The following is a 20948-nucleotide window of genomic DNA, read 5'->3' as shown; positions in this document are numbered from 1 at the left end:
GAAAAGTCAAACTAAATCCAATTAAAATATAGGCAAAAGTCTTTAACAGACATTTTCCTGGAGAGGAAATACAAATGGCTAAAAAGCACATGAAAAGGTGTTCAATATCACTAGCTAGTAGAGAAACGCAAATCAAAACCAAATGAGATATTTCACATCTACTAGGACAGCCGCTATTAAACAAACAGAAAACTACAAGTGTTGGAAAGGATGTGGAGAAAAGGAACACTCATTTACTACTGGTGGGAACGTAGACTGGCAAACCTACTATAAAGGACAGTTTGGTGGTTCCACAGGGAGCTAAATATAGAACTGCCATATAATCTGATAATCCCACTACTAAATATTTGCCTAGAAGAATTGAAAACAAACATTGGCACACTGATGTTCACAGCTGCATTATTAACAGTTGCCCAAATGTGAAAACAACCCAAGTGTCCATGAACTATTAAATGGATAAACAAAATATAGTATATTATACATGGAATATTAGTCAGTAGGAAGAAGGAATGAAGTCCTGAAATATGTGTCAACATTGATGAAGTTGAGGACATATTATTGATGAAATCATCCAGGAACAAAAAGACAAATATTGTATGATCTCACTAATATGAGCTAATTATAATAAGCAAACTCATAGCGTTAGAAACTAGAATATAGGTTATCAGGAGATAGAATGGGGGTAGAGAATGGTGAGCTGATTTTTAATTTGTGGCAATTTCTGATTAGGTTTATGGTAAGCATTTGGAAATGGTTAGAAGTGATAATAGCACATTATTGAGTATAATTAATAGCGCTGAATCATATGTGTGATGTAGTTGAAAGGGGAAATGCACTTCTAGCATTGTGTATATCACTAGAAGGAAAGCTAGAGAATGAGACATGGGATTGTATATTCATAGTGAATCCTGTTGTGGATGATGAAGGTGGTTAATAAAAATATGAGAATGTTCTTCCATTATTCCAACTAGAATAAATGTATGCCATGATTACAAGGTGTTAATAATAGGGTGGTGTTTTTAGTTTCCTAAGTCTGCCAGAATGCAACACACCAGAGATAGATTGGCTTTTAATAAAAGGGGATTTTATTTAGTTAAAAACATATAGTTCTTCAGAGGAAAGGCAGCTAACTTTCATCTGAGATTTTCTCTTACACGGGACGGCACAAGGTGATCTCTGCTGGCCTTCTCTCCAGGCTTCTGAATTCCAACAGTTTTACCTGGGGTGATTTTTTTTCTGCATCTCCAAAGGCCTGAGCTGAGCTGTGAGTACTGAGGTGAAGTATACTAAACTGCTTAGGCTGTGCTATGTTGAGCTCTCTCATTTAAGCATCCAACCAATTAAATCAAAACATCATTCATTGCAGCAGTCACTCCCCCTAACCAATTGCAGATGTAATCAGTGACAGATGATCTTCACATGCCATTGGCTCATGCTGCAGCAACAGAACTAGGCACCTTCACCTGGCCAAGTTGACACCTGAACCTAACTACCGCAGGTGGTATATGGGAAAAATATACCGAAAACAAACTATGGACTATAGTGAACAGTAATATTATAATATTCTTCCAACAATTGTAACAGAGGTACCACGCCAATGGAAAGTGTCAATAATAGAGAGGTATAAGGGATAAGGGGTTTTTCTTTTTGGAGCAATGAAAATATTCTTAAATTAATTGTGTTAATGAAAGCACAACTCTGCGATTATACTGAGAGCCATTGATTGTACCTGTTGGGTGGATTGTAGGGTGTATGAATAAAGCTTTTCTTTAAGTTAATAACAAGTGTTGGAGAGCAGATGGGGAGTAGGAATAATAGTCCATTGTTGGTGGGAATGTTAAATGGTGCAGCTGTTGTGGAAAATAGTTTTGAAGTTCCTCAGAAAGTCAAGTATAGAACTACCATATATTCCTGGCCCATGCACTTACCAAAACAAACAAACAAGCAAGCAAACAAACAAACTAACAAAAACAAAAGCTCAACAAATGGTGCTACAATAACAGGATACTCACATGCAAAAAGAGAATGAAATGTGACCCTGCCATATAGAATACAAAAAAAAAAAAAGAACTTCCATATAACCCAGCAATCGCACTTCTTGGGATATACCCAAAAGTATTGAAAGCAGGGAGTCTAACAGATATTTTCAAAACAACATCCAAAGCAACATTATTCACAATTGCCAAAAAAAACCCCAGAAGAACCCAAGCGTCCATCAACAGATGAATGTATACACAAAATGTGGTATATTCACCCATACATATAGATGCAAAAATCCTAAAGAACCCAACACAATGGAATATTATTCAGCTGTAAAAAGAAATGAAGTCCTGGTACATGCGACACAATGGATTAACCTTGAAGACATCAAGTTGAGTGAAATAAGCCAGACACAAAATACAAATATTGTATGAGCTCACTGATATGAAATAATTACGATAAGCCAATTCATAGAATCAGAAACTAAAATACAGGTAACCAGGGGCTGGGGTTGGGTAGGGAATTGGTAATTAATGCTTAATTGGTACAGATTTTCTGTTTGAGGTGATGGAAAAGTTTTGGTAATAGAGATGGTGAAGCTTGCACAACATTGTGAATGTAATTAATGTAACTGAATTACATATTGGAATGTGTTTAAAAATGAAAACTTTAGGTTATATGTATATTACTAGAATACATTTTTTAAGAAGACCATAGGACTATACAACACAGTGAACACTGATGTAAACTGTGGACCACAGTTATTAGTATAATTATAATAATATGGTTTCATCGATTGTCACAAAGGTGCCAGATTAATGCAAAGTGTTACAATAGGGGAACTGCATGTCTGAGGGGAATATATGGGAAACCTTTATTTTCTGCAGGATTTCTCTGTAAGCCTACAACTTCTCTAATAAAAAAAAATTAAGTTAATTGATTTTGGAAAGTAAAGTGGTACCTTAGTAGCATTTGATGCTTCTCACATATGACAGTTGCCTGATTCACTTTTAAATGGATGGATATGCTGACCTTTTTTTGTGTGTGTGACTTTTTTTATTGTATAGTATAACATATATACAAAGCAAAGAAATAAAAAAAATAAGTTTTTAAAGCACTCTTCAAAAAGTGGTTATAGGACAGATTCCAGAGTTTGTCATGGGCTACCATACAATCCTCTCAGGATATGCTGACTTTTAAACATTTAGCCAAGGTTATAAAATCAATTTACACTTTACAAATACTTTCATGTCATTTGTTTAATTTTTATTACAGAAATGTAAATTACCGTTTTTCTGTTCGTTGCCACTTCAAAACAAAATTAAAAAACTTCTGATAGGGCTCAATATTAACTTTCAATTTATCCAATTCAGGATATTTTGTCAATTCCCATTTGAAAAGGTCCTCTTCTTTATTAATAAACTGAACTGCTTCTTCAGACTCCTGAATACGTTTTTGCAGTTGTCTTACATCTGTCACATACTGAAAGCAAATGATTTTTATCTTGAGACTAATCAGGAAATGTTATAAAAACAAGATTATATGATATTGCATAGAGTATGTCCCTGCCTTTAGATAGCCACTTGAAAAATTAACTTCACAAAATTACAACAAAGAGAAAAAGGTATAATTTTATCTACTTAACAAATAGAAGATTAAGTTACAAAAAAATTCACATAATGTCGTGCCAGACCCAAGAGGCAGGTCCCTGTTTGCCATAGTAACCATATGTTCTATATTTTAAAAGTTAAGTAACTGTGTCTTATATTGTATCTATGGTCCTGCCGTAACTACTACCTTACAAATTAATCAGACCTGTTGCATGCGTTCCAGCTCTGCAAATTCTTTTAACTCTTCCATACGGCGCGACTGTTTTTCTATTTCCAAAATCAGTTTCTCTCTCTTGGCTATTAGATCATTTTCTCTATTATGTTTAGCATTCTCGATGATCTTTTTAAAAGACAATTTAATCAAGTTAATTATTTTATTACAAAGGAAGGCATTATCAAAACAGAAATCTGAATGCTTTGAATAGAGAGAAGGAAGAATGGGTACAAAAATTGTATATACTGACTGATGTAAAAAATACAAAATAATAAACCACTCATAAATTTCCCTAAATCTCCAATGTGAATTTCAAAACAATTATATAACAGATTCTGGGTAATAATAAAAAAAGCGACCATTTATCGAGCACCTATTAAACACCTTACCTGCATTATCGAAGGTATCATTATTCACATCTTAGAAATGAAGAAATTGAGGTTTATAGAGGTCAAGAGGCATCCCAAGGTCACAAAACAGTAAAAGTCATAATCTAGATTAGTATCCAGATTTATCTGACAGAAACCTTTGCTTTTCACTAGTGTACCATACCTCCCAACTCAGGGTAAACTGCCTTACAGTGATTTCTTCAAAAATCTGAGTTATATTCAGTCTGATACAAAACTCCTGTTTCATATCTCTGCAATTTTGAGAAAATCACTTAACTTTTCTGTCTCATTTTCCTCATTGGTATTAAATGATTTAATACATGGAAAACACTTAGCACAGTGTTTACTGTAATTATCATAGATTTACATAATGGTTCTCACCTCATTAATATCAGCCCTGCTACTTGCCAGACCCTAGAGCTCAGCCTAACTGCTCGACCCCACAGGGTGATAAATACCGCCAACAACACATTCAGACATGAAGTTACATTTTAAAGGTAGAGGGCAAGTACGCATGAAAAGTAAATGTGGACACTGAACTTAAAATGTCAGAATATAAAAGTACATGCTGAAAAATGTACTTACTTGATCATTTTCATCAAAGATAGGGCTGATCTTCCGAGGCCACATGAGCACAGACGCATTCAAAGCTAACTCTTCTTGAGGAAACAGAAAAACATCTAGAAAGTAAGACATTCGGCGTTCAGATTCCTACAAAAGAAATTCCAGATATAATACACCATATAGAAAACCTAAGGCACAATGTAAAGGGAAAAAGCCAACAATTTCCAATACTCTTTTACATTTCAGTTTTACTGAGATTAACTGTCATTTTATTTTAAAAATATCAAATCACCTGGGTATTTCAATGGCTGCAGAATTATGTATTTGGCTTTATAACACACAAATGCATACTTCTAAACTGGAAATGAAATAACTTTAAGTTTTCACTTGCAATTTATTTAACACAAGGGTACTCTTGGTCCACCTGGTATATGACTACAAAAGGTGATGAAAAGTACAACTTTTCCTCTGCTGCCTTTTTTTGTTGTTGTTTAACTTTTTATTTTGAAATCATTTAAACCTTATAAGAAAATTGTAAAAATTACACAAAAATATTGCCCCCTACCCAGATACTCAGTTTTACCAACTTTTAACATTTTGCCACGTTGTTATATTATTCTCCCTCTCCATTTTTTTCTAATCACTTGAGAGTAGGTTGCATATATCATGCTCCTCAACCACTTAATACTTCCATGTATGTTTCATAAAAATAAAAATATTCACTTATATAATCACATTAAATACAATTATCAAGTTCAGTAAATTTTTTTATTTTGAAATAATTTCAAATGTACAGGAAGTTTGAAAAAATAATATAAAACCCATAGAAAGGGCGGGACACGGTGTATCTGTGGCAAAGTTCTCGGGAGACCTGGCTTCATTTCCTGGTGCCTGCCCATGTGAAAAAAAGAAAACCAGAGAAAGAACTCCAACACACCCTACCAAGATAAACATATCCACCAACTTTTAACATTTTGTCTCATTTGTTGTATCGTTCTATGCATTTGTCAATACACCAATCTCTATCTATCTATCTCTTTCTTTTATAAACCTTTGAGAGTAGACTGTATACATTGAGCTCCTTGAATACTTAATACTTCCATGTATATTTCTAAAGAACTAGGATATTCATTTATCTAACCAACTTAAGTACTCTTATCAACTCAAGAATTTTAATATTGTTTATTAGGGAATTTGTGAACACTCATGCATAAAACAGTATTCTCATATACCACCCTATTATTAACACCCTGCATTGGTGTGGTATATTGGTTACACATGATGAAAGTACATTTTTATAACTGTACTATTAACTATAGTCCATGGTTTAAGTTAGGGCTCACTGTCTGTAGTGTATGGTTTCATGTTTTTTTAAAATTTTATTCTATTACCATGTGCACAACCTAACATTTCCCCTTTTTACCACATTCAGATGTATATTTTGGTATTGTTAATTACATTCACAATGCTGTGCTACCATCACCACCATCCATTACCAAAACATTTTCATTATTCCAAGTTGGAACCACATACATTTTAAACCCTAACTTCCTGTTCCCAACCTCACGCTATCTCCTGGTAACCCATATTCTACATTCTGACTCTATGAGTTTGCTTATTCTAATTATTTCAAATCAGTGAGATGATATAATATGTGTCTTTTTGTCCTTTTCAATCAACATAATGTCTTCAAGGTTCATCCATATTGCTGCTTGTACCAGAATTGCATTCCCCTTTACCATTGAATAACATTTCATTGTATGTCTAGGCCACATTTTGTTTATCCATTCATTGGTTGATGGACACTAGGGTTGCTTGTAACTTTTGGCAATTGTAAATAATGTGCTGTACACATTGGTGTGCAAATGTAGGTTCAAGTCCCTGCTTTCAGTTCTTTTGAATATATATCTAGTAGTGGGATTACTGGGTCATATAGTAATACTAAACTTAACTTTGTGAGGAACCACCAAACTGTCCTCCACAGTGGCTGCACCATTTTACATTGCCACAGGCAATGAATGAGTGTTCCTATTTCTCCACATCCTCTCTAATACTCGTAATTTTCCATTTTTAAATAGTCTTCATTCTTACGGGTGTGTAATGGTATCTCATTGTGGATTTGATTTGCATTTCCCAGATGGCTAATGATATTGAACATCTTCGCATGTGCTTTTTGGTCATTTGTATATCTTCTTTGAAAAAAATGTATATTCAAGTATTTTGCCCATTTGAAACTTTTTTTTTTGTCTTTTGTTGTTAAGTTGAAGGATTTCTTTACACATTCTGAATATATTAAACCATTCTCAGATATATGGGTTTCCAAATATTTTCTCCCATTGTAGAGGCTGTCATTTCACTTTCATGATAAATCATTTGAGGAACAAAAGTTTTTTATTTTAATTAGGTCCCAGTTAACTTTGTTGTTGTTGTTGTTGCTTGTGTTTTGGGTGTAAAGTCCAAAGACCCATTGCCAAACACAAGGTCCTGAAAATGCTTCTCTACATTTTCTTCTAGGAGGTTGATAGTTCTGGCTCTTATATTCATGTCTTTGATCCATTTATTGTTGATTTTTGTATAAACTTTGAGGTAGGGTTCCTCCTTTCTTTTACAAATGGATATCCAGTTTTCCCAGCACCATGTGTTGAAGAGACTATTCATTCCTAATGAAGTGGTATTTGCCCTCTTTTCAAAAATCATTTGGACGTAAATATGAAGGTTTATTTCTGAGCTCTGAATTTGATTCCATTGGTCTATATATCTATCCTTGAGCCAGTACGATGCTGTTTTGATTACTGTTCTTTTGTTATAACATTAGTAATATAAGTGTGAGTCCTCCAGCTTCATTCTTTTTTGTTTTCATATATATAACTTTTAAACATTTTTCAATTGTGAAATATATATATACAAAAAAGTGATGAATTTTCAAGTACATTTTAACAAGTAGTTTTAGAACAAATTTCAAAGTATAGTACGGGTTACAGTCCCTCCATTTCAGGTATTTCCTTCTAGCTGCTCTAAGGCACTGGAGACTAAAAAGAAATATCAAGATAATGATTCAATAGTCATACTCATTTGTTAAATCCTATCTTCTCTGATACAACTCCTCCTTCTCCTCTGATCCTTCTCCCACTCTTCAGGGATATTTGAGCAATGGCTATTATAATGTTTTCATATTGAAAGGGGGTGTTGACATTATAGTAGGGGGATGCAAGTGGTTGATGCTCTTGGAGAGACTGTTAAGTCTCGGTTTCAAGGCTTATCTCACCTAGGAACTAACTGGAGGTTATAAGTTTCTGAAAAATAAACTTAGTGAGTGAAACTTTTATAGAGTCTCAGATAGAGCCCTGGGTATCCTTTAGGGCTTACAGGAATACTGTTGGTTGAGGCTTACCATACCATGGCAATTAGCAATATCTACCTTTTATTTTTCAAAATGTCTTTGGCTATTTGGGGCCCTTTACAATTCCATATATATTTGATGATTGGTTTTTCTATTTCAGCAAAAATGATTGTTGGAATTTTGATTGGGATTGTTTTGAATCAGTATATCACTTTGGGTAGAACTGACATCTTAATAATATTTAGTCTTCATATCCATGAACACAGAATGCCTTTCTATTATTTAGGTGTTCTTTTATTTCTTTTAGCAACGTTTTGTAGTTTTCTGTGGACAAGTCCTTGGCAACCTGGATTAGATTTATTCCTAGATATTTGATTTTTTATTGGCTATTGTAAATGGAGTTTTTTTTCTTGATTTCTTCTTCTGATTGTTCATTATTAGTGTACAGAAACACTACTGATTTGGGCAATCTTGTACCCTGCCACTTTGCTGAACTCATTTATTAACTCGAGGATCTTTGTTGCACATTTTTCAGGATTTCTGTATATAAGACCATGTCATCCACAAATAGAGAAATTTTTATGCATTCCTTCTCAAATTGGGGGCATTTTATTATTTTTCTTATAATTGTTCTGGCAAGAACTTTCAGTGTTCTTGTTCACTAACAGTGGTGTGAGTGGGCATCCTTGTCTTGTTCATGATCTTAGAAGGAAAGTTCTCAGTCTCTCACCATTAAGTAGAATGTCAGCAGTGGGACTTTCATATGTGGCCTTTATCATGTTAAGGGAGTTCCCTTCTATTCCTAGTTTTCTAAGTATTTTTATTAAGAAATAAAACAATTTCATTTTTTTATTTTGTCAAATACCTTTTCTGCACCAACTGAGATGATCATGTATTTTTATTCCTTCATTTTGTTACTTTGGTGGGTATTCTAGTTTGCTACCTGCCAGAATGCAACACACCAGAGATGGATTGGCTTTTAATAAAAGGGGATTTTATTTCATTAGTTCTTCAGAGGAAAGGCAGCTAACTTTCAACTGAGGTTCTTTCTTACATGGGAAGGCACAGGGTGATCTCTGTTGGCCTTCTCTCCAGGTCTCTGAGTTCCAACATCTTTCCCCGATTGATTTCTTTCTGTGTCTCAAAGGCCTGGGCTGAGCTGCTAGTGCTGAGATGAGATATGCTGAGCTGCTTGGGCTGTGCTGCATTGAGCTCTCTCATTTAAGCACCAGCCAGTTAAATCAAACATCATTCATTGCAGCAGGCACGCTTCCTAGCCAACTGCAGATTTAATCAGCAACAGATGAGGTTCACATGCCATTGGCTCATGTCCGCAGCAACAGAACTAGGCACCTTCACCTGGCCAAGTTGATAACTGAATCTAACTACCACAGTGGGATTACAATAATTGATTTTCTTACATTGAACCATCTTTTGTATGCCAGGGATAAATCCTACTTAATCATGGTGCATAATTCTTTTAATGTGCTGTTGGATTTGGTATGCTGGTATTTTGTTAAGGATTTTGCATCTGTTTCTATAAGACATGTTAAACTGAAACTGCCCTTTCTTGTAGTATCTTTATCTGGCTTTGGTATGTGGGTGTTGGCCTTATAGAATGAATCAGGAAGTGTTCCTCCTATTCAACATTTTTTGGAAGAATATGAACAGATATGGCATTAACTCTTCTTGGACTATTTCGCAAAATTCCCCTATGAAGTTATCTGGACTTGGGCTTCTCTTACTTTGGAGATTTTTTTATATTATTGATTCAATATCTTTACTAGTAACTGGTTTGTTGAGATCTATTTCTTCTTGAGTCAGTGTATGTAGTTGTGTGTCTCTAAGAATTTATCCATTTCATCTAGGTTATCTAATTTATTGGCATATAGTTGTTCACAGTATCTTCTTATAGTCCTTTTTACTTAGTGTGATTGGTAATAATGTCCCCATTTTTCTGATTTTAGTTATCTGTGTCCTTTCTATTTTTGTCAATTTTATGTTTATCAACTTTACTGATATTTTATGTTTATCAATTATACTGATATTTTCAAAGAACCAACTCTTGGCCTTGTTATTTTCTTTTTTTTTTGGTTATTGCTCTTTATTTCATTTATCTCTGCTCTAAATTTTATTTCTGCCCTTCTGCTTGCTTTGGTTTTATTTAGCTCCTCTTTTTCTAGTTCTTTAGTATTGATATTAGTTCTCTGTTTGAAATATATTTCTTTTAGTGTAAGAATTTAGACCTATTAATTTCAATCTCAGTACTGTATTTGTTGCATTACATAGCTTTTATATCTTGTATTTTCATTTACATTCATCTCCAGATATTTCTTTATTCCCTTGTGGTTTCTTCTTTAACCCATTGGCTGTTAAAGTGTAGGTTGTTTAATTTTCATGTATTTGTGGAGTTTCCATTTCTCCCTCTATTATTGATATCTGGCTTTATTCTGTTGTGGCTGGAGAAGATACATTGTATGATTTCAATATTTTTAAATTTGTTGAAACTTGTTTTGTAACCTAACTTATGGTCTATCCTGGAGAATGATAAATGAGCCCTTGAGAAGAATTTGTATTCTGTTGTTGTTGGGTGTAGTGTTCCGTATATGTTTATTAAGTCTAGTTACTTTAGATTATCATTCATGTCTTCTATTTCCTTATTGACCTTCTATCTTAGTGTTCTATCCATTCTTGAAAGTGGTGTATTAAAGTCTCCTACTATTAATGTAAAACTATCAATTTCTCCCTTCTAATCCTCCAGTATTTGCTTCATATATTTTGAGGCTCTACTGTTAGGTACATATATATTTATAATTAATACATCTTTGTGCTGAATTTACCCGTTTATCAGTATATAATGCTGCCTTTGTCCTTGATAAATTTGTTTGATTTAAAGTCTTTATTATCTGATATTAATATAGCTACCACAGCTCTCTTGTGGTTACTACTTGCATGGTACATTTTTTCCAACCTTTCACTTTCAACCTACTTGTGTCTGTGTATTTCAAGAACTTTAGTATCATATAAAGCTTACATTCTTTATTCAATTTTTTCCATATACTCTAATAATGTCCTCTTGGATCTTCTTTCCTCAATTATTAGATCAATTCCATTATCACATATTGCATTTAAGTGCCATTGTTTCCTTAGCCTCTCTTTCTTAAAAAATATGGAAACATATAAACATTAATTTCTCCATCTCACCTACTCCTAAGCACACAATTCAGTTAATCATATTCACAATGTTGTGTCACCCTCAATGGTATCTATTACCAGAACTTTCCCCTCAATCCCCTTTCACCCATTATGCATGAACTCCCCATTCTACCTTGACTGCTGCCCACGTTAACTTGTACACTATTTGCACATTTCAGTTATTTCAAATAAGTGGAATCATATAATATCTGTCCTTTCATGAATAGTTTATTTCATTACATGATGTTTTCCAGGTCCATCCATATATTAGCAGGTATCATAACTTCATTTCTTTTTACAAATCAATAATACTCCACTGTATATATACATCCCACATTTTATTTACCCATTTTTCAGCTGATGAACATTTTGTTAGCTTCCATCTTTTGGTTGTTATGAACACTGATATGTAAATATCTGTTTGAGTTCTTGCTTTCAGTTTTTTTGCATATATACCTAGAAGTGGTATTGCCGGGTCACATGATAGTTCTGTTTAACTTATTGAAGATCAACAAACTGTTTTCAACAATGGCTGCACCATTTTACATTCCCACAAACAATGAAAAAAGGATTACTATTGGGCAGGCCACGGTGGCTCAGCAGGCAGAGTTCTCACCTGCTGTGCAAGAGATCCAGGTTCGATTCCCAGTGCCTGCCCATGTGAAAGCAAAAAAAAAAAAAAAAAAGATTCCTATTTCTCCACAACCTCTCCAACACCTCTTATTTTCCTTTTTTAAATAGTAGCCATTTTAGTGGGTATGAGGTAGTATCTCGTTGTGGTTTTGAGTTGCATTTCCATAATGGTTAATGATGTTAAGCATCTATTCATGTGCTTTCTGGCCATTTGTATATCTTCTTTAGAGAAATATTTGTTCAAGTGTATTACCCTTTTTTTGTTGTTGAGGAACAACTAGAGAAGTGGCAGAAAAATGACTGGCACAGTTCAGGATATTAACTGGAGTTCAGGATATTAAGCTTTTATCAGGTTCTGGTTTCTAAGTATTTTCTCTCATCTTGTTGGTTGTCTTCACTTTTTTAATAAAATCCTATGATGAACAAAAGTTTTTAATCTTAAATCTAGTTTATCCAATTCTTTTGTTGTTGTTCATGGTTTCATCATAACATCTAATAATAATTCATTGCCTAATACAAGGTTCTGCAGATACTTCCCTCTGTTTTCCCCTGTATTAATTTGCTAAGATGCCAGAATGCAATATACCAGAAATGGAACTGCTTTTAAAAAGGGAATTTAGTAAGTTACAAGTTTACTGTTCTTAGGTTGTGGAAAAAGCACCAACAAGAGGTTATCTTCACTCAAGAAAGGCTGATGCTGTCTGGAACACCTGTGTCAACTGGGAAGGCATGTGGCGGGCATCTGCTGGTCCTTGTTTCCAGTTCCATTGCTTCCAGCTTCTATAAGCATTTGTGGCCCTTTGCTTAGCTCCTCTGGGACACAACCCTGGGTTCTGGCTTGCTTAACACCTCAAGAGAAGGCAAATGGCAATGTCTGCTGGACTCCAGTCATCTCCAAACATCCATGTCTCTATTAGCTCTGAAGTAACTGTTCTCCAAGCATCTGCACTGGCTCTAAAGTTACTCCAAAATGTTTCCTCTTTTAAAGGATTCTAGTAAACTAATTATGACACACCTAGAATGGGTGGAGTCACATCTCCATCTAATCAAAAGGCCACACCCAAAATTGGGGCTGTCACATCTATGTGGAGATAATCTAATCAAAAGCTTCCACCATACAGTATTGAATCAGGATTAAAAGAAATGGCTGCCCCTACAAGATTGGATCAAGATTAAAACATGGCTTTTCTGGGGTAAATAATAGCTTTAAACTGGCACAACAACTAAGAATTTCATATTCTCTTATAATTAGGTTGTTGACCCATTTTGAGTTATTTTATATATGGTATGAGGTAGAAGTCCACTTTCCTTCTTTTTCAGGGGGTATCCTGTTTTCCCAGCACTAACTGTTGACGAGGTTATTTTTACCCTACTGAGAGGGCTTCGCATCCTTATCAAAAATCAACTGGTGGGGAAAAAATCAACTGGTGGCTCCAAGGATCAACAAGAGAAATGACAGAAAAATGATGGGGACAGCAGTTCCAGGGTGTGAGTGACCAGAGAAGGTCGTCTACACTATATATGTAGGTCTTGGATGGAAAAAACAGAGGAGTTGGGATGGAAAGAATGGAGTGAGTGTGCTCAGTGTGACTCCACCAGAGTCAAGAGGCATGTGCAGGAAAATGTCTGCCTCCCAGCTAGTTAGAGAGATCAGCCCCCCTTAGCTACAAAGCCAGGAGCTCCCATGGTGAACCCAGAAGCCTAAAGACTAATTTTCCCTTCACACAGAAACCACCCACCTAGTGTACAGAGCATAGCACTCCCCTTTTCATATAGAGGTCTTGAGCCCTCAGGACTGCATGGACAGAAAGGCAGAGATAAGAAGGCCAGACATGCCACTCCCAGTGCCCCATGCCAACCCTGCATCAGAAATTGGGCACCAACCTAACAGCCCACACCGCTGTGCCCCACCCTGTACCTCTGCACCACACCTCAATGCTACACCACACCCATGCACTCTACACCCACCTTGAGCCCTGAGCTCCATTCTGCATCATGCCCCATAACCTGCATCCCCATGCTGCATCCCCCACCCCCACCCACATGCCATGTCCTGTATCCTTTGACATACCCCCAACACCCTGCATCCCACCTCCTGTGATCCATGGCCTGCACCCCATGTCAGGCCTAGCTGGCAGGTATTTCCAAGTTGGCTGGGGACAGGGGTAGCTGAAATACCCAGTCCCACAGCTTGAATTCATTCCAAGTGGGAGCATGGGGGCCACCAGATCCAGTGGACCCACAAGCGGAATCTCCACTAACATGCACTTTGCCCAAGCCCTAGTCCCTTGGTTGGCAACTATCAGCACACAAAAGGACCAGCTGACCTGGCTGGATTTGCAACTGATCTCCATCCAGCTCACTAGCTACCACAATCAGGAAAAGGTTGGCCTGATGGGGCCCAAGAGTGCCACTGCTGGAAAGAAACAGAAAATGCAGTCTGGCAAACTGCCTATCTGTCTAGCTTCTAATAGATCTTCAAATAGAGTTGCATCCCCTACATGAGGTCCAGGTCTGGTTTGGCAGGGAATTACTGACAAGCCAAATGCATAAGGAGACCTTCAATGCAAATCAAAGCAAATACAAAACCTTAGATAACTGAGGGAAATCAACTTTCAAAATAACCGTATTATGATAATCAAATGTCTCAAAGCCAACAGAAAATTATAAAGCATATGAAGATGTAGCAGATGTAGTTCAGCCAAATGACCAAACCAAAACACTGGAAGAGACACAATTTGGAACAACTAATCAAAGGTGTTTATACAACTTTCCTAAATAAATTCAATGGATTGGCTAATGACATAAAAGAGATCAAGAACACACTAGAAGAGCATAAAGAAGAATTTGAAAGAATAAACAGAAAAATAGCAGATATCACAGAGAAGAAGGATCCGGCACAACAAATTAAAAATACACTAAATACACACAATAGCAGACTTGAAGAGGTAGAAGAAAGAATAAGCAAACTAGAGCACAGGACATTTGAATTTGAAAGCACAAAAGAACAAATTGCAAAAAAGATGAGAAAATTTGAAATTGATCTCAGAAAAATGATGGATAACATGAAGCTCACAAATATAAGTATCATTGGTGTCCCAGAATGAGAAAAGAACAGTAAACAACTAGGAAGATTAATTGAGGAGATAATGGGGGCAAACTTCCCAACCCTTATAAAAGATATAAATATGCAAACTAAAGAATCCCAGTGAACCCCAAATAGGCCCACTCCAAGATACATACTAATCAGTTCTGTCAAATTTTGAAAAGAAGCAGAAAGTTCTGAATGCAGCAAGAGAAAAGTGACTTACCACACACAAGGAAAACCACATAAGACTCAGTTCAGACTACAAAACAGGCACATGGAAGCAAAAGGGCAGTGGTATGATATATTTAGGGTCCTGAAAGAAGGTTGAGCCACAGTGGCTTAGCAGGCAGAGTTCTTGCCTGCCATGCTGGAGACCCAGGTTCAATTCCCAGTGCTTTCCCATGCAAAAAAAAAAAAAAAAAAAAAAAAAAAAATCCTGAAAGAGAAAGATTTACAGCCAAGAATACTTTATCCAGCTAAGTTGTCTTTCAAAAGTGAGGAAGAAATTAAAATATTCACAGACAGACAAAAGCTGAGAAAATTTGTCAACACGAGACCAGTCCTATAAGAAATACTAAAGGAAGTTTTGTGGGCTGAAAAAAGACAGGAGAGGAAGTTCTGTAGAAGGGAACAGAATTGAAGAGTACCAGTTAAGGGTAACTTAAAGGATAAAAAGAGAAAGAGGAAAAGAATATATAGATCTGACAAATAAAAACTAAAGAATAAGAAGGAAGATTCAAGAAATGCCTTTACTGTAATAACTTTGAATGTTAACAGACTAAATTCAGCAATTAAAAGACAGAAATTGGCAGAATGGATTAAGAAATATGATCCATCTAAATGCTACTAACAAAAGACTCATCTTAGACCCAAGGATATAAATAAATTGAAAGTGATAAAGGTTGAAAAAGATGTTCCATGCAAGCTGTAACCAAAAGAAAACAAGAGTAGCTATACTAATATCAGACAAAATAGATTTAAAATGTAAAGAAGTCATAAGAGATAAAGAAGGATACTACATATTAATAAAAGGGGAAATTCACCAAGAAGAAATAAAAATCGTAAATGTTTATGCTCCCAATCAAGGAACTCCAAAGTACAGGAGGCAAACATTGGCAAAACTGAAGGGAGTAATAGATGTTTCAACAATAAGAAAGGGAGCCATCAATACACCACTCTTCTCTATGGATAGAACAACCAGGCAGAGGATCAACAAGGAAATAGAGAACTTAAAATTTTGATAAGTGAACTAAACCTAACAGACGTATATAGACTATTATACCCTAAAACATCAGGATATACGTTCTTCTCTAGTGGTCATGGAACATTCTCCAAGATAGATCATATTCTGGGGAACAAAACATGTCTTTATAAATTTAAAAATATTGAAATTATTCAAAGCACTTTCTCTGGTCACAGCTGAATGAATTAGAGATCAATAACCACCAAAGAACCAGAACTTTCACAAATATATAAAGATTAAATAACATACTCTAAAACAATCAGTGGGTCAAAGAAGAAATTGCCAGAGAAATTGGTAAATATCTGGAGATGAATGAAAATGGCAAAACAATATATCAGAACTTATGGAATGCAGCAAAGGCAGTGATGAGAGGGAAATTTATTGCCTTAAATGCCTAAGAACAACAAAGAAGAACAAAGAGCAAAAATCTAGGAATTAACTGTTCACCTGGAAGAACTAGAGAAAAAAACAGCAAACTAAAGGAAAGCAAACAAAAGGGAAGAAATAATGAAGATGAGACCAGACATAAATGAAATTGAGAATATGAAAACAATAGAGAAACTAAAATAAACAAAACCAGAAGTTGGTTCTTTAAGAAAATCATCAATAAAATTGATGGACCCTTAGTAGTTTAAAGAATACAAACAGAAATAGAGAAAAGAATATATAGATCTGACAAATAAAATAAAAAAGACAAGATGGTGGAGTCAAGAAATGCCTTTTCAGTAATAATATGAGCAGCCATATGTTAATAAACTTGACAATGCAGACGAAATGAACTTCTTAGAAAGGAATGAATAACCGACATTGACACAAGAAGAAACAGATGACCTCAACAAATCCATAGTGCCCATAACACATATATTTGTGTGCTTCATGTTATTGTTCAATTCCCTAAGCCCCTGCTCATGTTTTTCCATTGTTTTTCCTATATTTTCTTTTATGTGTCAGATTTCAATGTTTTGTCTTCTAGTTCACTAATCCTTTCTTTGGCCTCTTCAAATATATTGTGTAGGTGTCTATTGTTTTTTTCATTTCTTCAAATGTGTCTTTCACTCCCATAAATTCTGTGATTGTTTATTTTTCTTTATGTTCACCCAATGTCTTCTTCATGTCCTCCCTCAACCTGTTGATTTGATTTTTGATGAGATTTTGCATGTCTGTTAAAAAATCCTGAATTAGTTGTTTCAGCTCCTGCCTCTTATTTGAAACATGGTTTGTTCCTTTGACTGGGGATATCTTCAATTATCCTAATATGACTCATTATCTTTTGCTGGCATCTAAGCATTTGATTTCCTTAATTAGTTTATTCTGGAGGTTGTTTTCACTCTTTTACCTAAGGTTCTCTTGTTGGATGGATTTGTTCTCTAGCTCTTCTTTGGCATTTAGTTCAACTTATACTAGACCTGTAGCATAGGTTGCTTAACTGATCAGAATTTTTTTTTCAGTTCTTGTTTTTCTGTTTCTTGCCCTGCCTATATGGTAAACTTATCAATTAAAGACACAGATTGGCAGAATGGATTAAGAAATATAATCCAGCTATATGCTGCTTACAAGAAACTCATCTTAGACACAAGGATACAAATAGATTGAAAGTGAAAGGATGGAAAAAGATGTTCCATGCAAGCTGTAACCAAAAGAAAGCAGGAGTAGCTGTACTAATATTGGACAAAATAGACTTTAAATGTAAAGACATCATAGAGCACAAAAGGGACAATTAATGAAGAAGAAACAACAATCATAAATGTCTATGCTCCTAATCAAGGAGCTCCAAAGTGAGAGCAATAGATGGTGGTTCAACAATAATAGTAGGAGACTGCAGTACACCACTCTCCTCTAGCCAGACAGAGAACCAACAAGGAAATAAAGAACTTAAACAACTTGATAAATGAATTCGACCTAACAGATGTATATAGGTCGTTACACCCCCAAAACACCAAGATATACAGTCTTCTCTAGTGCTCATGAACATTCTCCAGGATAGATTATTAGCTGGGTCACAAAACAGGTCTGTATAAATTTTAAAACATTGAAATTATTCAAAGCACTTTCTCTGAGCACAATGAAAAGAAGCTGGAAATCAATAACCACCAAAGGACAAGAACTTTCACAAATATAGAGACTAAATAACACACTCTTAAACAATGAGTGGGTCAAAGAAGAAATTGCTAGAGAAATCAGTAGCTATCTGGAGATGAATGAAAATGAGAGTACGATATGTCAGAATTTATGGAATGTGGCAAAGAGTATGCTGTGAGGAATATTTATTGCTCTAAATTCCTATACTAAAAAATAAAAAAGAGCAAAAATTGAGGACTTAACTGCTTACCTGGAGAAACTTGAGAAAGAACAGCAAACTAAACCCAAAGCAAATAGAAGAAGAGAAATAACAAGATTAAAGCATAGTTAAATGAATGGGAGAACAAAAGAACAACAGACAAAATCAATAAAACCAAAAGTTGGTTCTTTGAGAAAATCAATACAAACGATGGACCACTGGCAAAGCTGACAAAGGAAAAAAGAGAGAGGATGCAAATAAAAAAATCAGAGGGGTGCATTACCACAGACCCTGAAGAAATAAAAAAAATCATAAGAGGATACTAGGAACAATTATATACCAATAAACTAGACAACTCAGACGAAATAGGCAAATTCGTGTGTTCGTGGGAACACACGAAAAAGCTAGCTGACTCAAAAAGCAACTGAAGATCTCAACAAACCAATCACAAGTAAAGAGATCCAATCCATCATCAAAAATCTTCCTACAAAAAAAATCCCAGGACCAGACAGTTTTCAGGGAAATTTTATCAAACATTCCAAAATAACTAATAACAATCCTTCTCAAACTATTCCAAATAATTGAGGAAAAAGGAATGTTACCTAACTCATTTTATGAAGCTAGCATCTCTCTAATACCAAAACCAATTAAAGATGCTATAAGAAAGAAAAACTACAGACCAGTCCCCCTAATGAACATAGATGCAAAAAATTCTTAACAAAACCCTAGCAAACTGAATCCAATGACACATTAAAAGGATTATACATCATGACCAAGTGGAGTTTATATCAGGAATGCAAGGGTGGTTCAACCCAAGTAAATCAATCAATGTAATACAGCACATTAACAAATCAAAAGGGAAGAATCATATGATTATATCGATTGATGCTGAAAAAAAAATTCGACAAAATTCAGCATCCTTTTCTGATAAAAACAATTCAAAAGGGAGGAATCAAAGGTAACTTCCTCAATATGATAAAAGCCAGCATCATACTCAATGGTGAGAGATTGAAAGCCTTCCCCGTAAGAATGGGAATTAGATGGGATGCCCTCTGTCACCACTATCATTCAATATTGCACTTGAAGTCCTAGCTGGGGTGATTAGAGAGGAAAAAGAAATAAAAGGCATCCAAATTGGAAAGGAAGGAGTAAAATTTTCTTTATTTGCAAATGACAAGATACTATACTTAGAGAACCCTGAGAAATCTATGACAAAACTACTTGAGCTAATAAACAAATTCAACAAAATGGAAGGGTACAAAGATTAAGATATACAAATCTGAATGTTTCTATACATAAGCAATGGCTTATCTAAGGAGAAAATTAAGAAAAAAAATTCCATCCAAAATAGCAACCAAAAGAATCAGGTATCTAGGAATAAGCCTAACCAGACATATCAAGAATTTATACAGAGAAATTTACAAAAAAAAATTGCTAAAAGAAATTAAAAATGACCTAAATAGATGTAAAGACATTCCATGCTCATGGGTAGAAAAGTTGAATGGCATTAAGATGTCAATTCCACCCAAACTGATCTACAGATTCAATGGAATACCAATCAAAATTCCAACAACCTACTTTGAAGACTTTGAAAAGCTAGTTATCAAATTTATTTGGAAGGGAAAGAGACCCAAATAGTTAAAGATATCCTAAAAGAAAAAGAAGAGCGAGGTGGGAGGACTGTCACTTCCTGACTTTAAAGATTACGATAAAGCCACTGTGGTCAAAACAGCATGGCACTGGCACAAAGATAGAAGGATCAACCAAGGGAATCAAAACTTTGGACAATTGAACTTGGACAAAGCTCCCAAATCCACAGAACTGGGACAGAATGGTCTTTTCAATAAATGAGCATGGGAGAACTAGATATCAATAGCCAAAAGAATGAAAGAGGCCCCCTATCTTATACCCTGTTCTAGTTTGGTAGCTGCCGGAATGCAACACACCAGAGACGGATTGGCTTTTAATAAAAGGGGATTTATTTTGTTGGTTCTTCAGAGGAAAGGCAGCTAACTTTCCACTGAGGTTCTTTCTTATGTGGAAGGCACAGGATGGTCTCTGCTGGTCTTCTCTCCAGGCCCCTGGGTTCCAACAACTTTCCCCGGGGTGACTTCTTTCTGTATCACCAAAGGCCTGGGCTGAGCTGCAAGTGCTGAGATGAGGAATGCCGAGCTACTTAGCAGTGCTACATTGCAATCTCTCATTTAAGCATCAGCCAATTAAGTCAAACATCACTCATTGCAGCAGACACGCCTCCTAGCTGACTGCAGATGTAATTGGCAACAGATGAGGTTCACATACCATTGGCTTATGTCCACAGCAACAAGACTAGGTATGCTCACCTGGCCAAGTTGACAACTGAATCTAACTAACACATGTCCACCCCTTGTCAACTTGGCAACTTCAAGCATCAC

General features: G+C 35.5%; 1 protein-coding gene across 7 annotated transcripts in view; it reads right to left on the bottom strand.

The window, feature by feature from the left end:
* Positions 1–20948, bottom strand: part of DNAH12 (dynein axonemal heavy chain 12) — a 313559-nt gene that overhangs the window by 201547 nt on the left and 91064 nt on the right. For all 7 annotated transcript variants that reach the window (XR_013162717.1, XM_077128914.1, XM_077128917.1 and 4 more), the window contains exons 14-16: positions 4779–4904; positions 3796–3930; positions 3269–3462 (exon numbers count right to left, since the gene is read on the bottom strand). Coding sequence is in view for 6 of the 7 variants with exons in the window: in XM_077128914.1 (XP_076985029.1) it covers positions 3269–3462; positions 3796–3930; positions 4779–4904 (455 nt within the window). In the remaining variant the exon portion in view is untranslated. The remainder of the gene's footprint in view (positions 1–3268; positions 3463–3795; positions 3931–4778; positions 4905–20948) is intronic.

Source organism: Tamandua tetradactyla, chromosome 15 (assembly GCF_023851605.1).
Source record: "Tamandua tetradactyla isolate mTamTet1 chromosome 15, mTamTet1.pri, whole genome shotgun sequence".
In the NCBI taxonomy this organism is placed as follows: Eukaryota; Metazoa; Chordata; class Mammalia; order Pilosa; family Myrmecophagidae; genus Tamandua; species Tamandua tetradactyla.
Note: the sequence above shows the minus strand (reverse complement) of the source record. Positions and strands in the feature narration are given on the sequence as shown.